The 16613-nt window shown below is 40.6% G+C and overlaps 1 protein-coding gene across 2 annotated transcripts in view; it reads left to right on the top strand.

Moving 5' to 3' along the window:
* Positions 1–16299, top strand: part of LOC118019981 (ankyrin-3) — a 331347-nt gene extending 315048 nt beyond the window's left edge. For both annotated transcript variants that reach the window (XM_035019746.1, XM_035019738.1), the window contains 4 exons: positions 2376–2459; positions 2584–2643; positions 4098–4178; positions 14875–16299. In XM_035019746.1, coding sequence (XP_034875637.1) covers positions 2376–2459; positions 2584–2643; positions 4098–4169 — 216 coding nt within the window. In that variant the 3' untranslated portion in view covers positions 4170–4178; positions 14875–16299. The remainder of the gene's footprint in view (positions 1–2375; positions 2460–2583; positions 2644–4097; positions 4179–14874) is intronic.
* Positions 16300–16613: the final 314 nt, after the last annotated feature.

The following is a 16613-nucleotide window of genomic DNA, read 5'->3' as shown; positions in this document are numbered from 1 at the left end:
GTATGAATTTTCAGTAGGAAACATGAAAATGCCCACATGCCAGAGTAAATCTCAACAACTTATAGGGCTTGTTATTTATAAATAGGACTTTGCTTTTTTCTAAGGCTATTAATATAAATCAAAATTCTTCTACGTATTCGCTATGTTTACAAATATACCTTATTTCACATTCCTCTCAGCGACTGTCCAGTTAACTGGCATCATTCCCTGCTAAAGAGTACATTCATAACTTATCCAATAGGATTGTTTTACTGGATTTTCCTGGGATCCTCAAATTAGCTACATGCGAAGAGCTGGACATTTCCCTGAGTCAGCTTAAAAATATCTCATTTATTCATTTTTAAACTAGAGGGAAATCTTTCACAACCTTTTATTGGCTTTTTTGATGTCTTTATGCCTTTACTTTTTTTTTTTTTAATGTAGGCTCCATACCCAGTGTGGAGCTCAATGCAGGGCTTGAACTCACAACCATGAGATTAAAACCTGAGCTGAGATCGAGTTGGACGCTTACCTGACTGAGCCAGCAGGCACCCCTATGCCTTTACTTTTAAAATAAAATGAAATTTGTTTTTTCCCCACAACCACAGGAATTAAAACTTGTTGCAGATTTTAGTGTATTTAAGCATGAGACCTCTACATTTTTCCAATTTCCTTCTCCCTCTTAACTGTGCTAACTGAAACTAATCATAAGCAAGATCCAAAGGGAGCTAAACATGAGCAGCAAGAAACATCTTATTTTTTTTTTAAAGATTTATTTATTTCAGAGAGAGCGCGTGCAAGCATGAGCAGGGGGAGGGGCAGAGGGAGAAGCAGACTCTTGGCCGAGTAGGGAGCCCAATGCGGGGCTCGATCCCAGGATCCTGGGATCATGATCCAAGCCGAAGGCAGACGCTTAACTGACTGAGCCACCCAGGTGCCCCACATCTTATTTTTCTGTACCATAGTGAAGAAAATAAGTCCATGTCTTTCCTAATCATGAACTGTGAGCCTACAATCTGTAAGAATATAAAGGTACTTTGTAAAAAGAATGAAAACAGAATTTTTTGGCCAAACAAGACAATGTTTTAGTCTTTACACTGCCTTTCTATGGGCTGTGACATAAAACAATCACAGAACTTTCTGACCATTGGCTGGCGCTGACAAAATTATCAGGACTACTACCTTTTCCAGACCAACGACACTGAAAGAGTTAGAATCCTGGCTCTCCCGGAAAGGTAGCTATCGTCTCTGTGATCCGCCATTTTCCCTGAAACAACTGCCGGTGAACAACAACTGCAGTACACCGTTCCATAGCATTATCCGGGCCACCTTTTCAACAAGAAGTCTGACCAGCAGGTCACTAAGTCCCTAGAGTAGGTCTGCACTTAAGATGTTTGTCCCTGTTCCCCCAAACTATATGTGGCACTAGAAGAAGGTGATATATTGCAAATACGGCCCTATTTTTACTGAGTGGTTTTTCTTATACAATTATAGAGCCAATAGGGAGAGATTAAGGAGCCATCCAAATCTACCAAGCTGGAAAACAGGAGCCCACCATGGGGAGTTAAGACTTTATTCCATTTTTTAAAACTCACCAGAGGAAGACCTTTGACAGTTTCCCTTTCTAAATCAGTTAGCAGTCACTAACGGAAAGATAACATTGTTTTAAATTCCTTTAGTACTGATCTTTTGTCTGTAGCCATGGAGATTAGATGATCTATCATCACAGAAGACCCCTTCATTTGAAAATAGTAGTCAGAAACTGCATACTTCATCAGAGTCATTCCCATTTATTTTAAGACCTACAAAAGGCTTAGTTTTAAAGAAAAATAAATAAGAGTTTCTCTGTACCCTGAACTTTGCTTATAAAAAAAGTCTATGTTACCCTTAGTAAATGAATTTTTAAATGAAAAAAAAAAAAACCAAAAAACTGACAAGGGCAATAAATATAATGCCCCGACTAAGGTACCATCTTAATTTAGATTAAGCACAATGCAACCCAAAAATTATTTGAGAGATTTGGTAGGACTAATCAAGAAACACTGTGATCAAAATGAGATGATCTAATCAGAGCTCTAATCATTGGCTAATTTTTTTTTCAACAAATGAAACCTTTTGGTTCGTATATCAACATGTAACTGTGTTTTATCATTCTTCCTTCTTGGAGTTAGCTGCTAGCCATCATTCTTGTTACATACCTAAGGTTTAGTGCTTTGAATGTTGTTGGCTGCTAAATAACCATCAGAGGAGTCTGCCTTTTCCCCTTGCCCTCGAGTAGCAAGTAGAATTTATACTTTCTTTTTCTAAAAATCCACAGAGCATGTGTGTGGTGTGTGGAGTGGTGTGGAGATCTGTCCCATCTAGTAGGTTGCTAATCTCTATGCCACATCCTTTAGGGAGAGGAAGCAAAAAGCATTCCTGGTGAATCTGTCACAGAAGAGCAATTTACTGATGAAGAAGGCAACCTCATCACCAGAAAAGTAATCATCATTAGGATTTTATGCTTCTCTTGGAATTTAGATTTCCTACTGTTTGTTTGCTGTAGTGTCACCTCTTAAAATAGAAAACAGGAAAATCTCTACTTCTCACTATTGCTTCCTACAGATCACTCGGAAAATAATAAGACGAATTGCTATCCCACAAGAGAGAAAACATGATGACATGGTAATGGAGAGGGGCTGCCAAAGAAAAAGTAGAGGATAATTGCTTTGTGAACTTTCTAGAACATGCTGCTAACAGGCTGGCATCTGCAGTGTGGCAGCTTGAAGTGTTTGCTGCTTTTGACAACCTGTGCATTTGATCAGGGTCAAGGAAAAAGACTTTTCTTCTTAACCTTCTTTAACATTATATATTTTTTACTGTCTTCAGAGTTTTCACAGAGATAAGTTCATTTATGGAGGGTAGAATGTGCTGGTCCAAGCATGTAAGAGAAATAAAATAAAAACCCTCTATCACCACCAGCCCCCTGCCTCCGCCTTTACCTTGCCTGCTGCCTGGCCTGGGACCAGGACAGAGGGCGCTCACTTCAGCAAATGTACAGGGTTTAAATGTTAGAATGGCAAAAAAGCTCAGTTCAGGATCCTTACATCAAATCTATACATTTTCCCTTTCCAGTATGTTCTACAGAGAAATCTGAATTCCCTCCTCTTAACCTGAGGGGGGTTCTCCTCTTTGGGTTTATAACAGTCCATTTCCAGTGTGCAGGTGAAAGAACTAAACTCACCGCTGCGCAGTGTAACTCAGCAAATGCTTCTCCATCTCCCAGACAAAACACCTCTGGTTGTCATTTCTTTCCTTTTCTCAGATCTTTACCCTTTTCATTTTGAAAATAGAAACTCCAATAGCCTGTGTTTACGTAAGAAAAAGTGAACTGAAAATTTCTCAAGACTAACTCAGAAAAGTGGAAAGGCTACTGCGTTTCTATCATAAAGCGGGTAAAAGTGGAGGATTTGTACAACTTTGCTCTTGGAGAAAAGTGTCCCTGGTGCTCAATGAAGAGAGGTCTTGTTTTATGGAAAATGGATGCCTGGTTGGAGTAAGAGGAGGGGGCTGGTAATTCCACAGATTAAAAGAAAAAAAGTCCCTCAGATCAACATTTCCATGGTGTTTAGTTCATGATTGGTGCTTTCCTGAGAGATTTTAGTCTCGACACAACAGATCCCTTAAAATTCTGTTGGCTTAAGAAGAAATAAATTATAATTTAATAATATTTTTTTAAAATTGGGGTTTGGGTGCCTTGAGGGCTTTGGTGATGATTACTACAAGAAGTGAACAGGCTACTCATTTTTTTAAATTTATCACTAACCTTTTTTAAAATTTTACTATTTATTATTTTTATTATCACTAACCTTTTATTTATCACTAACCTACTGAGTTCTTGTGAAGCATAGTTATGTTACTGTATTCATTCTGACGGTGCTCTCTAGCTTGCCTCCATGATGCTAGGCTGTGTGGTTAAGCCAAATAGATTGATTGCATGTATTTTGGGACATGAAGTGACAGTGCTTTCAACTGTGTTTCACTTACCCTAATCCAGCCTCAAGGGACCAGAATGGGAACCGCTGTATAATTAAAACTCTTTTACTATGGAATCTTAATGCGTACATTCCTTTTTACAGCAGGGAGAAGGTTATAAGGTGAAGACAACAAAGAAGGAAATCCGGCATGTGGAAAAGAAGAGCCATTCATAACAGTAAACGGTTAGTCAAGGCGATAGGTGTGTTCATACCGGCAACAGTCGGCCTTAACTTCCTATGAAACCTCTCATTTCACTGGATAAGTGATTCCGATCTCCTTGCCCCCCTCCCTCTGTTTTTCACTGAATTCCAGCTTTGAATACCCAGTGTGAAGTTGGAGTTATTTTTCTCTTTATGTACACATCCATACACACACTAAAACTCAGTTCACAGTCCATAAACTTTCTCCTCACAAATTAGTCAGGAATTTAAATGTAAATGGTGTTTGCAGAAGCAAATGTAAATAGTGACATTTGAGTCTCCTCTAAGAGCTGAGGCTCAGCGTGCAATGTTTTAGCATTCTACAACTAACAGAACTATCTGGCAACAAATAATTCTAACAGATGTGCTCTGATCCAGCCTTTCACCGTTTTAGCAGAATGGCATCTGACAATTTAATTTTGGTTGAAGTATAGTGGTTGCCAAGTTTAAATGAAATGACTGAGATCGCTATATACTACTTGGTGTATCTTATATAAACCAAAGCAAATTAAATAGAAGGTTAATGGACTACTATTTTTTTGAAAGTTAAATGTTTGGTAAGCTTTGTGTGAATTGAACTTTTCCTCATAGGTGAGGATATTTTCTTTAACATTGTTTTCTAAATTTTACATTGTCCTATTATTTTCTACATAGCTATAATTAGGAAAGGTCACTTGAAAGGTGAAAAAGCAGATGGAGCTTTGAAAAGAAATTTGAAAACCTCGCTAAGTCTGTGAGGTGAAGTGGCATGATTTCTTGAGGGCTGCATACGAACGGTTGTCTTAGCCCTGTTGGTCCAAATGAAAAGAATAAATTCCAGTTTGCACTTGCATACATCTTCTGTCCCCCAATTACCAGAATCCTGGTGTTGAGTGTGGAGGTGAGGAACTGAGAAATCTTTGTCTCATTGCCCTGAATTTTGTAGGTGAGGTAACTAAGGCCCAGATAAACTTTTTTTATTTTTTATTTTAATTCCAGTTAGTTAACATAGTGTGATACTGGTTTCGGGTGTACGATATAGTGATTCAATATTTCCACACCCGATGCTCATCACAACAAGTGCCGTCCTTAATCCCCATCACCTATTTCACCCATCCCCCCACCCACCTCCCCGCTGCTAACCATCAGTTTGTTCTCCATAGTTCAGAGTCTGTTTCCTGGTTTGCCTCTCTCTTCCTTTTTTTTTCCCCACTTGCTCATTTGTTTTGTTTCTTAAAGTCCACATATGAGTAAAATCATATGGTATTTGTGTTTCTCTGGCTTATTTTGCTTAGCATAATACTCTCTAGCTCCATGTTGCAAATGACAAGATTTTACTCTTTTTTATGAATGAGTAATATTCCATTGTGTATATATACCACATCTTTTTTTTTTTTCCCCTCAGATTTAGGATTGGGGTGAGGGTATGCGCCTGTTACTGCAGGCCCAGATAAATTTCTAACCCCTCCCTCTCAAAAAACCTTACCATGTGTTTATTCATGCCAAGATTTATTTCACTTCCTTTCATGAGGCTTTCTGCATAGGTACTGAGAAACTCTTAGTAAACAACTTCGTGTGGTACTTGCCCTCCCTGAGCTTACATTGTGGAGATTTAATGTTAACTCGTCCTAATTGATCATATCCGTATTTACTGGCACTGAGACAACTACCAAGAACTGCAGAACATTCTGGAAATAATCATATTTACTACATATCACGCCTCCAAGTGTTCCATCCCGCTCTTCATTTAATTCTCACAGCCAACCCTTTTGGAGAGATGCCCTTATTATCCCCATGTCAGAGGGGAGGAAACAGGGCCCAAATTGCCCAATGTCACATAAATTAAAAGTGGCAGAAATAGGATACCAACCTGCCACCAGAGCCAACACTCTCAACCACGTTGACGGGAGACCTGACCCGGGTCTGAAGTGACAGGCAGGGATTCCCTGAGAAACAATGTTTGAGCTCAGTTTAAAGGACTGCACGGGACGTGACTGGGTGGAGGAGGGGAGTTGGACGGTGTCTAGGGTAGCCCTCCAGGCAAATAGCAGCACCCTGCAAAGACCAGACCGGGGGGGGGGGTGCAGGAAGGGAGGAGCCGTGAGAACAGGTCAGTTTAGCTGGCAGAGAGTTTGGCCCTTGGGTCTGCAGAGAGTGGAAAGTTGGGAGTTTTCAGGCCTCATGAGCCTCTCTCTAGGGATTCTGGCCTGTCACTAAAAGCAGAAGGAAAGCTGTGCAAAGCGTCGGGGTGGGGCGGGGTGTGATTGAATGTACATTCTGCATCACTCGCTCGAGGGGCAAGCAGAGAATGCACCGGAGGTGGCCATCACAGATGAGCAGAAAACCGAATAGGAAACTATATAGACGCTGGCTTGGGCTGTGAGGATAATGACAGGCAGGCTGAATCAGGAGACATCAACATGGCTTGCTTTTCACGCAGGGTGAGGGACAGGAGACAATGACCCACGGCATCTGTGCCGCAGTATCTAGAACAGACCCACTTCTCGTGCATGCCTGACAGCCCAACCTGGGGCAAGACACGTGTACGCACAGTAGCTGCATAAAACGCTAAGCGTGAGTCCGCGGTCTTGAGTTGGTCTGCAGAAGCGGTTATAAGTGATACGTGAAATGAATCTAGAAGAGAGTTCATTCAACTTCAATATGCGCCTCAGAGTTCGCCCGCTGGTTCGGTCAGCGTCAGACTCTGGGTGGTAAAGGACCAAGGCGGTCGCCCCTACCAGCTGAGCCATTTTTCTAGAGCCACATATACCCAGTATCTATGAGTAAATGACGCCAAAAAAATAGAACCGTGCTATTCTTCCAGGTCCTTCTGAGTAAATGAATACGACAGGACAGGGTCACTAAATGTACAAGAGGCCTTCAAATGACAAATAACCCACCCCGTAAAGAAGTTGTCAGGGCTTTGGCTCACTTGCTCCCCCACTCAAAGAAGAGAGAAATTCAGAGAGAAGTCACAGGAATGTGAAAATAACTCCAGCCTAAAGCAAACTTAATGCGTCAGATGGAAAGAACAGTGATTTGACTGTAAGCCTCACGTTACTCTCCAGGGTGCTTATTTACCTTCCATAAGTGAACTTAGGAAATGAGTCCAAGAACACCACCTGGATTTCCATGACACTGAATGTGTGCTGCGGAAAAATCAATTTGCAAATATATTGAGAGTTTTTATAGCCCTGCTGCCTGCCCTTTTTTAAAAAAAAAAAACTGAGCAAATGGAATGCTGCCAAATTTCACTGAGTCTCAGATGGTGACATCAAAATTTTTATTTTTCATTTTAAAACCAGTTTTATTTTGAGCTATCTGAACCCTGCACCTGCTTTTCTTTAATACCAAGTCACAGCCATCCTGTTTTTAATGTTTTTAAGGGAAAAGCAAATGGCTTACAACAGCTATACAGATTTGTACATAGTATGCACAAATGTACTAGAATGTACTAGTATGTAGTGATTTGTAGTTTACAAACTGCTTTTACATTTTTGTCTTATTGAATCCTTCAAACAAGCCTCTGGAGAGGTCAGGCCAGTTTTGTTTGCTACCTTCTACAGATGAATATTCCAAGACTCAGAGAGGTCAATGACATTTCTACTGTCATACAGCTCGATTGGTAGAACTAGGACCTGAACTCAAGATGATTGATTCTCCACCTACTGCCCTTTCTATTGCACTTAGCTGTATTACTGAAATTATTTATGAATAATAGTCATGATATAGCAAATGATTGCGTATGCCAAGTAGTAGGTAAGATCATTACATACATTACCACATATAATCCCCAAAACAATGCTATAAGGTAAGTGCTACTATCTTTTTTATTAATGAGGAGACTGAGGTTGAGAAAAGTTAAATGATTTACTCCAGGTCCTATAGAGCTGACGAACAAAAGAATGAAATTTGAACTTATCCAGAACCTAAGTTCTTAACTATTACCCGTATTCATAGTTAATTAGTATTTGATGGTGATTAAAGAACTAAAAGCAAATTTGAATCAAATAGATGTCCATAGGCAAACTGTAGTAAACGTCTTCATATTTTACACAATGAAAATACTCAGATTTTTGTTCTTTTTTAAAATAAAGTAGAACTTCATTTTTAAGGTAGCCATAATCCCCAAATGTTTACTTCATAAATACCATTAGAGGGCTGATTAGTGAGGTTGTAGCAAGGGAATGTCCCCAGATAGAAACCATAAAGGACTGTGGACCAGCTGTGTGCCACACCTCTTTGGGGGAAATGCTCAGGATCTCACGGCCAGATGGAAGCTGAGTGTGAAAGAGTACCCCGCTTGCCAGAGGCAACACTTCTTCTGAGCCAGAAAGTTGATTCATTTTTTTCATTCCTTCAAAACATATTTGAGCTTCCACCTGTCTGAAAGTGGAAAGCGAGATGTACAATGGTGAAGAAAACTTCCACGGTCCCTGCCCTTCCCAATGTCTCATCCCACAAGGGGGAGCGAGATGGGACAGATGTTTAAGGGCTGAAAATATAAAATCCAAGTGCCAATACAAGAATAATGCAGAAACGTAGTTAGACCTTTGGCAGGTGGGGAAGGTCGCTCAGAAGTTATGACAAGGGCTAGGACCTGGGCAGTGGTTTTAGGAAAATCAACAGGTGGATTAGCTTGGGGGGAGGATGAGAAGAAGGGTTGAGTCAAGAATGACTCCCAGGTTTCTGGCTTACACAACTGGGTAGTAAAGAAAGGAACAGACGCAGGATGGGTTTTAAAAAGAACATCAAGCACTGAGGCTTGGACTTGGGTTTGAGGGTGCTTATGAGCCATCCAAGTACTGTATTAGATGCACAAGTCTGGAGCTCCGCAGAAAGGTTGGGGCCGCACCTATAAAAATGTAAGAGTTCTCACTAAAGAGATAAATGTTGAATACCAGAGAACAGATGTGATCATCTAGGGAGAGGGTCAAACGGAGTAAAGAAGGAGCTCAGGATTGAGTCCTGAGGAATAAGATTTTAAAGAGGAATAGAGTTTAAAAGGTTGCCTCTGACCTCTTCCTTTATAGAAATCTCCAAACTATTCTATATCCTCTCACCTAAGATCGCCGACATGTTCAGCCTCAGCCCTCCAGCATACTTGTTTGGTTTTACCTCAGGATAGCTCATTCCATGCAGTTTCATGGCAGTGGATGAGAGAAACGTTCCTATAGTATAGATTAGCTAACAGGCTTTTTTGTAAGTAGGTCACTGTGTGCGTTTAGAGCTCCTTTACTTTTTTTTTTTTTAAGATTTTATTTGAGAGACAGAACGAGCAGTGGGAAGGGGCAGAGGGAGAGAGAGTAGCAGACTCCCTGCTGAGCAGGAAGCCCAGTGCGGGGCTCGGTCCCAGGACCCCGAGATCGTGACTTGGGCTGAAGGCAGATGTTTAGCCAACTGGAGCTCCTTTACTTCTTAGCTACTATGTGCAAAGGCTTGTGACACACTGTGTAAGTGGTAGGGAGGGTACAACGCTGTAAGACATTATCCTCGGTTTGACATTATTATCTGAGCGAACTCCTGCCCATTTTAACTTTACAGTCTAGTCCAAGGGGCACACATGATCATAAGTCACACAAATCAAAATACATAAATGTAATAAAAGATAGAAACAGAATGCTCAGGGCATCCACTGGAAGATATAATTACCTCCAACAGAGGAGATCTTTTAAAGTTTCTTGGAAGTGCATATTTGAACTAGTTTTTGAAGAAAGAGTAGCATTTGAGATAGGGCAGTATGGAGAATCAGATGACCTTTGCTTAGGAGTTTGGTCTTTATCCTGGATACTGTGGGGTACCACTGGAAGCTTTGTATAGGAGAATAATATAAGATTTAGGTAACCCTAGCAGTAGTAGAGGGAGGACAGAGTTTGAACATAAGGGCCTCGGTTCTGAGACACAGATGAGGGCCTGAACCGGGGCAGAGAGAATGAAAAGGAGAGAACAGATTTGAGGAACCAGATTAGTTCTGTGTTGGGAGGGAAGGGTGAGAGTTGAAGACATCAGGGTTGCTTGTATAGAGGTAATTATTTAACAAAATCATAGAACCTAAGACCACAAAAACAAAAGGAGGGATTGACGTAGCCTGGGTGATGAAGTAGCTTCATAGATGGTCAACATGCAGGGCCCTCGACATTAGTCAATGATTAGGGAGACAACTCTGGGCCAGAGATCATAGTGCGGTCATTTTTGGTATTTGGGGGAGAAATGAAATGGCCTGAGTGGAGGGAATTGCTGGGGAGCTTACTAGCTAGGTGAACTTAGACTGGTTCTGTGCCTTAATTTCCTCACCTCTACTGGGATAAGAATAACATACCTCGAGGAGTTGTTGGGAGAGTTAACTGAGTTAATACAAGTATATCACTTTAAATAGCGACAGGCAAGCCCATAGTAAGCACTGGGCAAGTTCAGCTGTTAGTAGAATTAAGACAGCCCAGAAGAGCACCTTGACGAGCCTGATCAGTGGCAAGTAGACGAAGATGTGAGGGGTGCCAGGAACAGTGGGAGAAGTGGGAACAGCAGTGTCACTGATGTTCTCTGAGAAATCAGGGATAACTGAAAGTATTCTGAAGTGTAAACTAATATCACATGCAGAGAAATTCCAGGGGAAATTTTAAGACAGGCATTCTCATTCCTCTTTACTAATGCATGAAGAGAGAGAGACAGTGAAACCCCAGTGGTCATAGTTAATGACAGGTCTGGATTTTCACCCAGCAGATTCTCCTGATTCTGCTTCCCAGAAGTCCGAGGTGCAGCCTGAATTTCTTCACTCCTAAAGATTTTCCCTGAATTTATTTGGAGTAGATATGTTTTTATATAGTTTTGTTTTTATTTTTCTTACCCTTTAAAAAAATTCCTAATCAAACAAAAGCCTTGGCTTTGAGGTGAAGAGCAAGGGTTCTAGAGTCAGGTGGCTTGACTTCTGTTTCTCACTCTACTATGTACTAAGTGTGCAAACTTGTGCTTGTTTTATCGGTCTGAGCTCTATTTCCTTATCTGTAAAATGGAAGATACAACAGTACCTTATTGTTATTAATATTAAATGAGCTAAGCCACTCCACAACAGTGCCTGGCATATAACATTTAATAATAATAGCTGTACAATTTTATTAGTGCTGTATGTTTTTTACTACCAAAATATAGATCAATATTTTCCCTGTATTTTTTTAACTGGCCCTATTTTAAAAATCACAGGTCACTAGAAAAAAAAAAAAACCCTCAAAAAAGCCCCACTTACTGGTAGCAGTTGAACAAATCTACATGAACTGGGAGTTATTTTTAAGTTGCACTGTAGTTTTTATTATGATTACATGAAGTAACTAGAATTAATGCTTAGAAAAAAATTGTTCTTAGCCCCATGACTTCTATAATGAGAGAGACAAAGAGAGGGGAAGGAAAGAGAGATGGGTAGGAAGAGAAAGAAATAGAGTAACAAATCTACGTTCTTGGTAGGCTATTAGGAAGGCGTATCAGAAAAGGCTTTCTCTCCTAAAGCTGTAACAAGCAAAGTCTAAAGATGAGTAAGAGTTACCCTGCCAAGGCAGATCTCCTTAGGGAGAGCACAGTCTGAACTTCCATGGAGATGACATTTGACACAAACTTGAAGGATAGAGAGGAGTTAATATAGGTGAAGATTAGGGGAAGAGAAGTATAGGTGGATACAAAATCATGAGCAAAGAGAAGGAAGTTGGAAACTTCCAAACATGTGTTGATGACTGACATGCAGTCTAGCTCCTCCTAGTGTGGTCTGTGGAGTATCAACATCACCCGGGGGTCTTGTTAGAAATGCAGCGTCTCTGGGTTTACCCTGACCTCCTGAATCAGAATCCACATTTGAAGATCCCTTGGGTGATACATGAGGACATTAAACTTTGAGAAGCAGTGTTCTAGAATATATCACTGGCTCTTAAACTTGGTTGAACATTCAAATAATCTAGAGAGTTTTTTTCAATGTTTTTTGATGTTGGGCTCCACCCCAAGAAATTCCAAATAAATTGTCATGGGATGTAGCCTGGCTACTGGGTTTAGTTTAGTTTTGTTTTTTAAGCCTCCCAGATCATTGTAATATGCACCCAAGTTTGAGAACCACTGAAAATTGTCAAACAAAGCCACGAAGAGTCGTAGGCATTGAGGCTGATTGGGCTGAACTGCAGAGAGCTTCATATATCCAGCTACAGATGGGTGATTTTTGTTTTTAAGCTGGGCACTAGGGGCCAAAAACCACTGTATGTGGACTTATAAAGGAAATGGTGGTTCGAAGCTCAAGCATACCCCTGACTTGAAAATGGATATGGAAAGCACAACATTCATCTGTAAAATATAAACTTCCATGAAAATCCACTGAATAGCTGTTTTTCTATACATGAAAAATGTTTAAAATTAAAAAAAACATTATAGTGGAATGACTAAAAGGAATGTTTGTTTTTCTGAGTTGTTTTCTACTATCTTTGGGTTTGAAAAGCATGCAAAACCCAAAGACAGATTGCTAAATGCAGAGGCTTCTATCTCATGTATTACCTAAACCCCAAAAGGGAAAAGGACTCAAATTCTATTTCTGAAATGTCATCTCGATGGCTCCTGCCCTCACACTTTTCCATCAGATGGCGCTCTCATCACAATTTGTACAAGGTCAGTATTTTATAATAGGCCTATGGTCTCTGGGCCAAGGCGCTCATGCTTTTTGTAGAACGCTATAGTTGGTATAAGGTCTTTTGTCCAATGAATGACCTTCCACACTCTGATTGCATGACCAAGAACAAAAGCGATTTACAAGGGGAACTCACTCCCAATTTTTTTTTTTTGAACTATCACTCAAATCCTACCTGAATATAAATGGATATAATGAATAGCATTTTTTAAAAAATTATAGAAACATATCCAATATTTCTATAAAAGATAAAATTTGCTTGCCCTGAGGTGATAAGAGGAAGACCTTGCTTCTTATTGCAAGATTAACCTGGGAAATTGGATTGGCTTTTGGAAGACAGGATGCAAAACAAAAAAAGTCCAACTGGGTCGTAGTGATGATTGCATATCTATATGAATTCCCTAAAAGTTATCAGACTATATTTACAATAGATAAATTGTATGGCATGTAAATTATATATCAATTAAGCTGCATAAAGTGGGGGGGGGTGCTTCAACTAGAGAAAATTGCTGAGGCCCATCCCTAGGAAGACAGAAGGGGAACACTGGGGTCACGTTATCACAGGGCCATCTAAGAACCCTGGTGCCCAGAAGATAAGGAATAAGTGGTAATAACAGGGGAGAAAATCCTGATTTTACTCGGATTTGCCCACTTTCTGGGACACGGCCTGCCCAGATGAGTCATTTTCTTTCTCTACCATTTCTGCAGAGTCATGTTGGGTGCGGGGGGGTGGGGGGCAATATTGAAATCACCCCAGAAGGAATTGACACTTTGATGTTCTTGGCTCTAAGCATTAGTGACCTGGGGCATGGAGGTTAGTAGCAGTTTTCATACAAGAAAGGAAGCAAGAACCTAGTAGAGCAGACAGAGGAAGTGCTATACCAACACGCTGACCTGAGCCAAGGTATCCTGGGTGATCCATCTTAAAGGGAAAAGGGAAAGAAACTTGTCTGGGGTAAGTGAACAACCTCAAGGTCACTGAGGACACATGGGCCCCAACAGAAGCACAGTTCTGAAGGTGCCCCTAGACCTGTAGAAATGGGGTGTTGCTTACCAGTGAATGAGCACGATTGTTCCTAAAATTGTTCTTGCCTTACTCAGGTTTTCTCTAGGGGCTAGGACTTGTTCTCAGGCGGCATTCAAGCGTGTCACCTTTTCACACTGAAAGAGGAGGACGAACTATATGTAGGAAAATTTTGTTTTATGAAGAAAGCGTGCATAGCAGAAATTGTTGATTTATTTTGACTGTATTGACTGGTTATAAAACACTGATACTTTATGCCGTGATTATCCAGTAAGACAAGATGTCCGCGGCCCCCATAAAGAAGCTCAAATATAATGAGTCGATCTTGTCCGTGACTGATGTGGGGCAGGAGGAGGGAAAAAGTATTCTTTGCAGCGGTGGAAGACAGTCTTTAATTTTAATTTGCGCATGGAAAAGCAGTTTCAGAGTAATGAAGGAATGATGCTGTTCTCCCTTTTTGAAAGATGAGTTGCACTTTGGGGAGTGAACACTTGTTATAAAACGTACGGACGTTACTGAAATAATTTATCCTGACTCCGTATCCCTAGCCCTTTATGCCCATGAGAACCCCAGACCCCTGATATTTTGATGTTGATCGAAATCCCAGAGAGCATCTCTGTCAGCCTTCTCATTTTATAGATAAGACGAGGCCCAAAGGGCTGGAGGTGGCTTTCACGAGTACCTGAGTGACCTGATCAGAGATGGCAGGCTCCCTCGAAGAGGGTCTTTTCCAACTCATTCTCGAAAACCACAAAGACAGTGATCAGTGTGCTGTGGAAAGCATGGGTTACCTAGAAAAAAGTCACTGCCTTCAAAGGGCTTGCGGGTACACCTCAGGGCTTTGTCCTAGCAGATCACATTGGTCAGAACATCCTGTGAAACGCCCCCCATTAGAAAGTAGACGCCCCGTTCTCTCAGGCTTTTCTGTTGAATGGCAAGGAAGGGTTAGGCAAATTCTTAAAAAAAAAAAAAAGGAAAGCAAGCAAGCAGGCTAAACTCATTACCTATTTTCTCTCTTTCCACAGGATAATGTGTTTTTACTGCCAGTATTGAGAAATTCATGGAAGATATGTCAGCAGGAAGTAAAAATTCACGGAGAAGGGTGTGTGTGTTTGCTGCTTCCACACATTAATGGCATGATTTTTTTTTTTTATGCAAAAAGAAAAAAAAAAAGAGAACTACCCACATTTTAATTTAGCATGAGCCAATTTACAGAGCATGGAAATTCACTTTCACTCCCAGGATTGGCGCGTGTGCAATTAGCAATGCAGTGTATATACAAGAAGCCATGCTGTTAACAGTTTATCTTAAGTAATTTGGTGTCATTTACAAAAGGAAGAAATTCCTGCCGCCAACACGGACAGAAGATGGGACGATGAAATCACAGAGAAACACTAAAATTACTAACTCCACAACAGCTCGCCTTATTTTTCTTGGACCCAAACTGTCAGGGTATAAACACTATTTGTTTCTTTTTTAAAACATCTATAGTTTTGCTGTAAATAATAACACTGTATAAATTCTAACAGAAAAATAGAATAAATGTTGATAAGGCACTGCCTCTTAGAACACAAACAGAATATTGCAAATGCATTTAACATACTAGGGGTCTCAAGTGACCACCCTAGAAGAGGGGGGAGGGATTCTGGGTGGGGGGACCTTCACTGATTCTTGTATATTAGCAATTATAATGTTTGTATATGCAAAACTGCTAGCTTGATTTAAAAAAAAACAAAAAAAAACAAATCTTTAAAATCTGCTGCAAATTTAAATAATTCCCCAAATGAGGAATTCTGTAGTTCTGTGAAAAAATTTTTTCTGCAGAATACTAATATTTTGATGCATGTGTATCACCTTATTTTGATTAAATCTTTTCCAATTTTGCAAACACTACAGTATACTGCAACACAGAAGATTTTATCTGTAAACACAAAGCCCTTCATCTAATATTTGTTGCTATTGCCAATTTTTCAATGAAATGACCTAAAAATGGAAAAAAAAAAATCCCTATACGGTAGTTGCTTTAGGGGGAGGGGGTGCTGTTAGTGCTTAAAAGGGGGTAATGCTTGCCGCTTTAGAGGTGGATGGTGCTCATAAGAGGCCCCAGTCGGGCGTATTTAAAATGGACTGAACCGAAATTCTTAGCTAGTAGAATGGCAGCACGCTGTACAATTACTACTGTATCGTGTACTGGCTATAAGATGTAGACACCTTTGAATAAGCCAATCATTTGTAACCATTCTAGCAGTGTCATATTAGGTTAATAAGGCTGCTGTGTTTTAAAGGGCATTTTTATTTGGGTTTTGGTGAAATCCTTTAATTTGTTGATTATATTCATATAAAATCAGCATTCATTGACACATAGCTCTAATGACATATGTATGAAAAACCATACACTGGATGACCTAGTCGATTATTTAAGCCTAAAATAAATTGTGTTAAACTCTTCACCCACCTCTGCTCTATAGTGTCCTTGTGTTCTCTGGCAAAAGGTAACCGTCTGACTCCTGGGCGTCTGGCCTCCCCAGCCCCCTCCCCGGTCCTGTTCCAGCCCCTGCCTCCGGGGTCACTCGAGTCCCTAACGTTCAGTTGTGCCCCGCAGACTCCCAGCTTGCAGAAATCTGTGGAGGAGCCAAGACTTAAACATTAACTGACAACTGATCTTTGCCCTCATCTGGTTTGTGCTGCCCCCAGAAAAGTGGGGAATTGGGGCTGTTGCAACCGCATGTCCGGAAGTTGTACACAGACCCTTGCAGCAAGCATC

This window comes from Mirounga leonina, unplaced genomic scaffold, assembly GCF_011800145.1.
Source record: "Mirounga leonina isolate KUSES-001 unplaced genomic scaffold, KU_Mleo_1.0 Mir_109, whole genome shotgun sequence".
In the NCBI taxonomy this organism is placed as follows: domain Eukaryota; kingdom Metazoa; phylum Chordata; class Mammalia; order Carnivora; family Phocidae; genus Mirounga; species Mirounga leonina.
The sequence above is the reverse complement of the archived record's forward strand: the minus strand, read 5'-3'. Positions and strand labels throughout refer to the sequence as shown.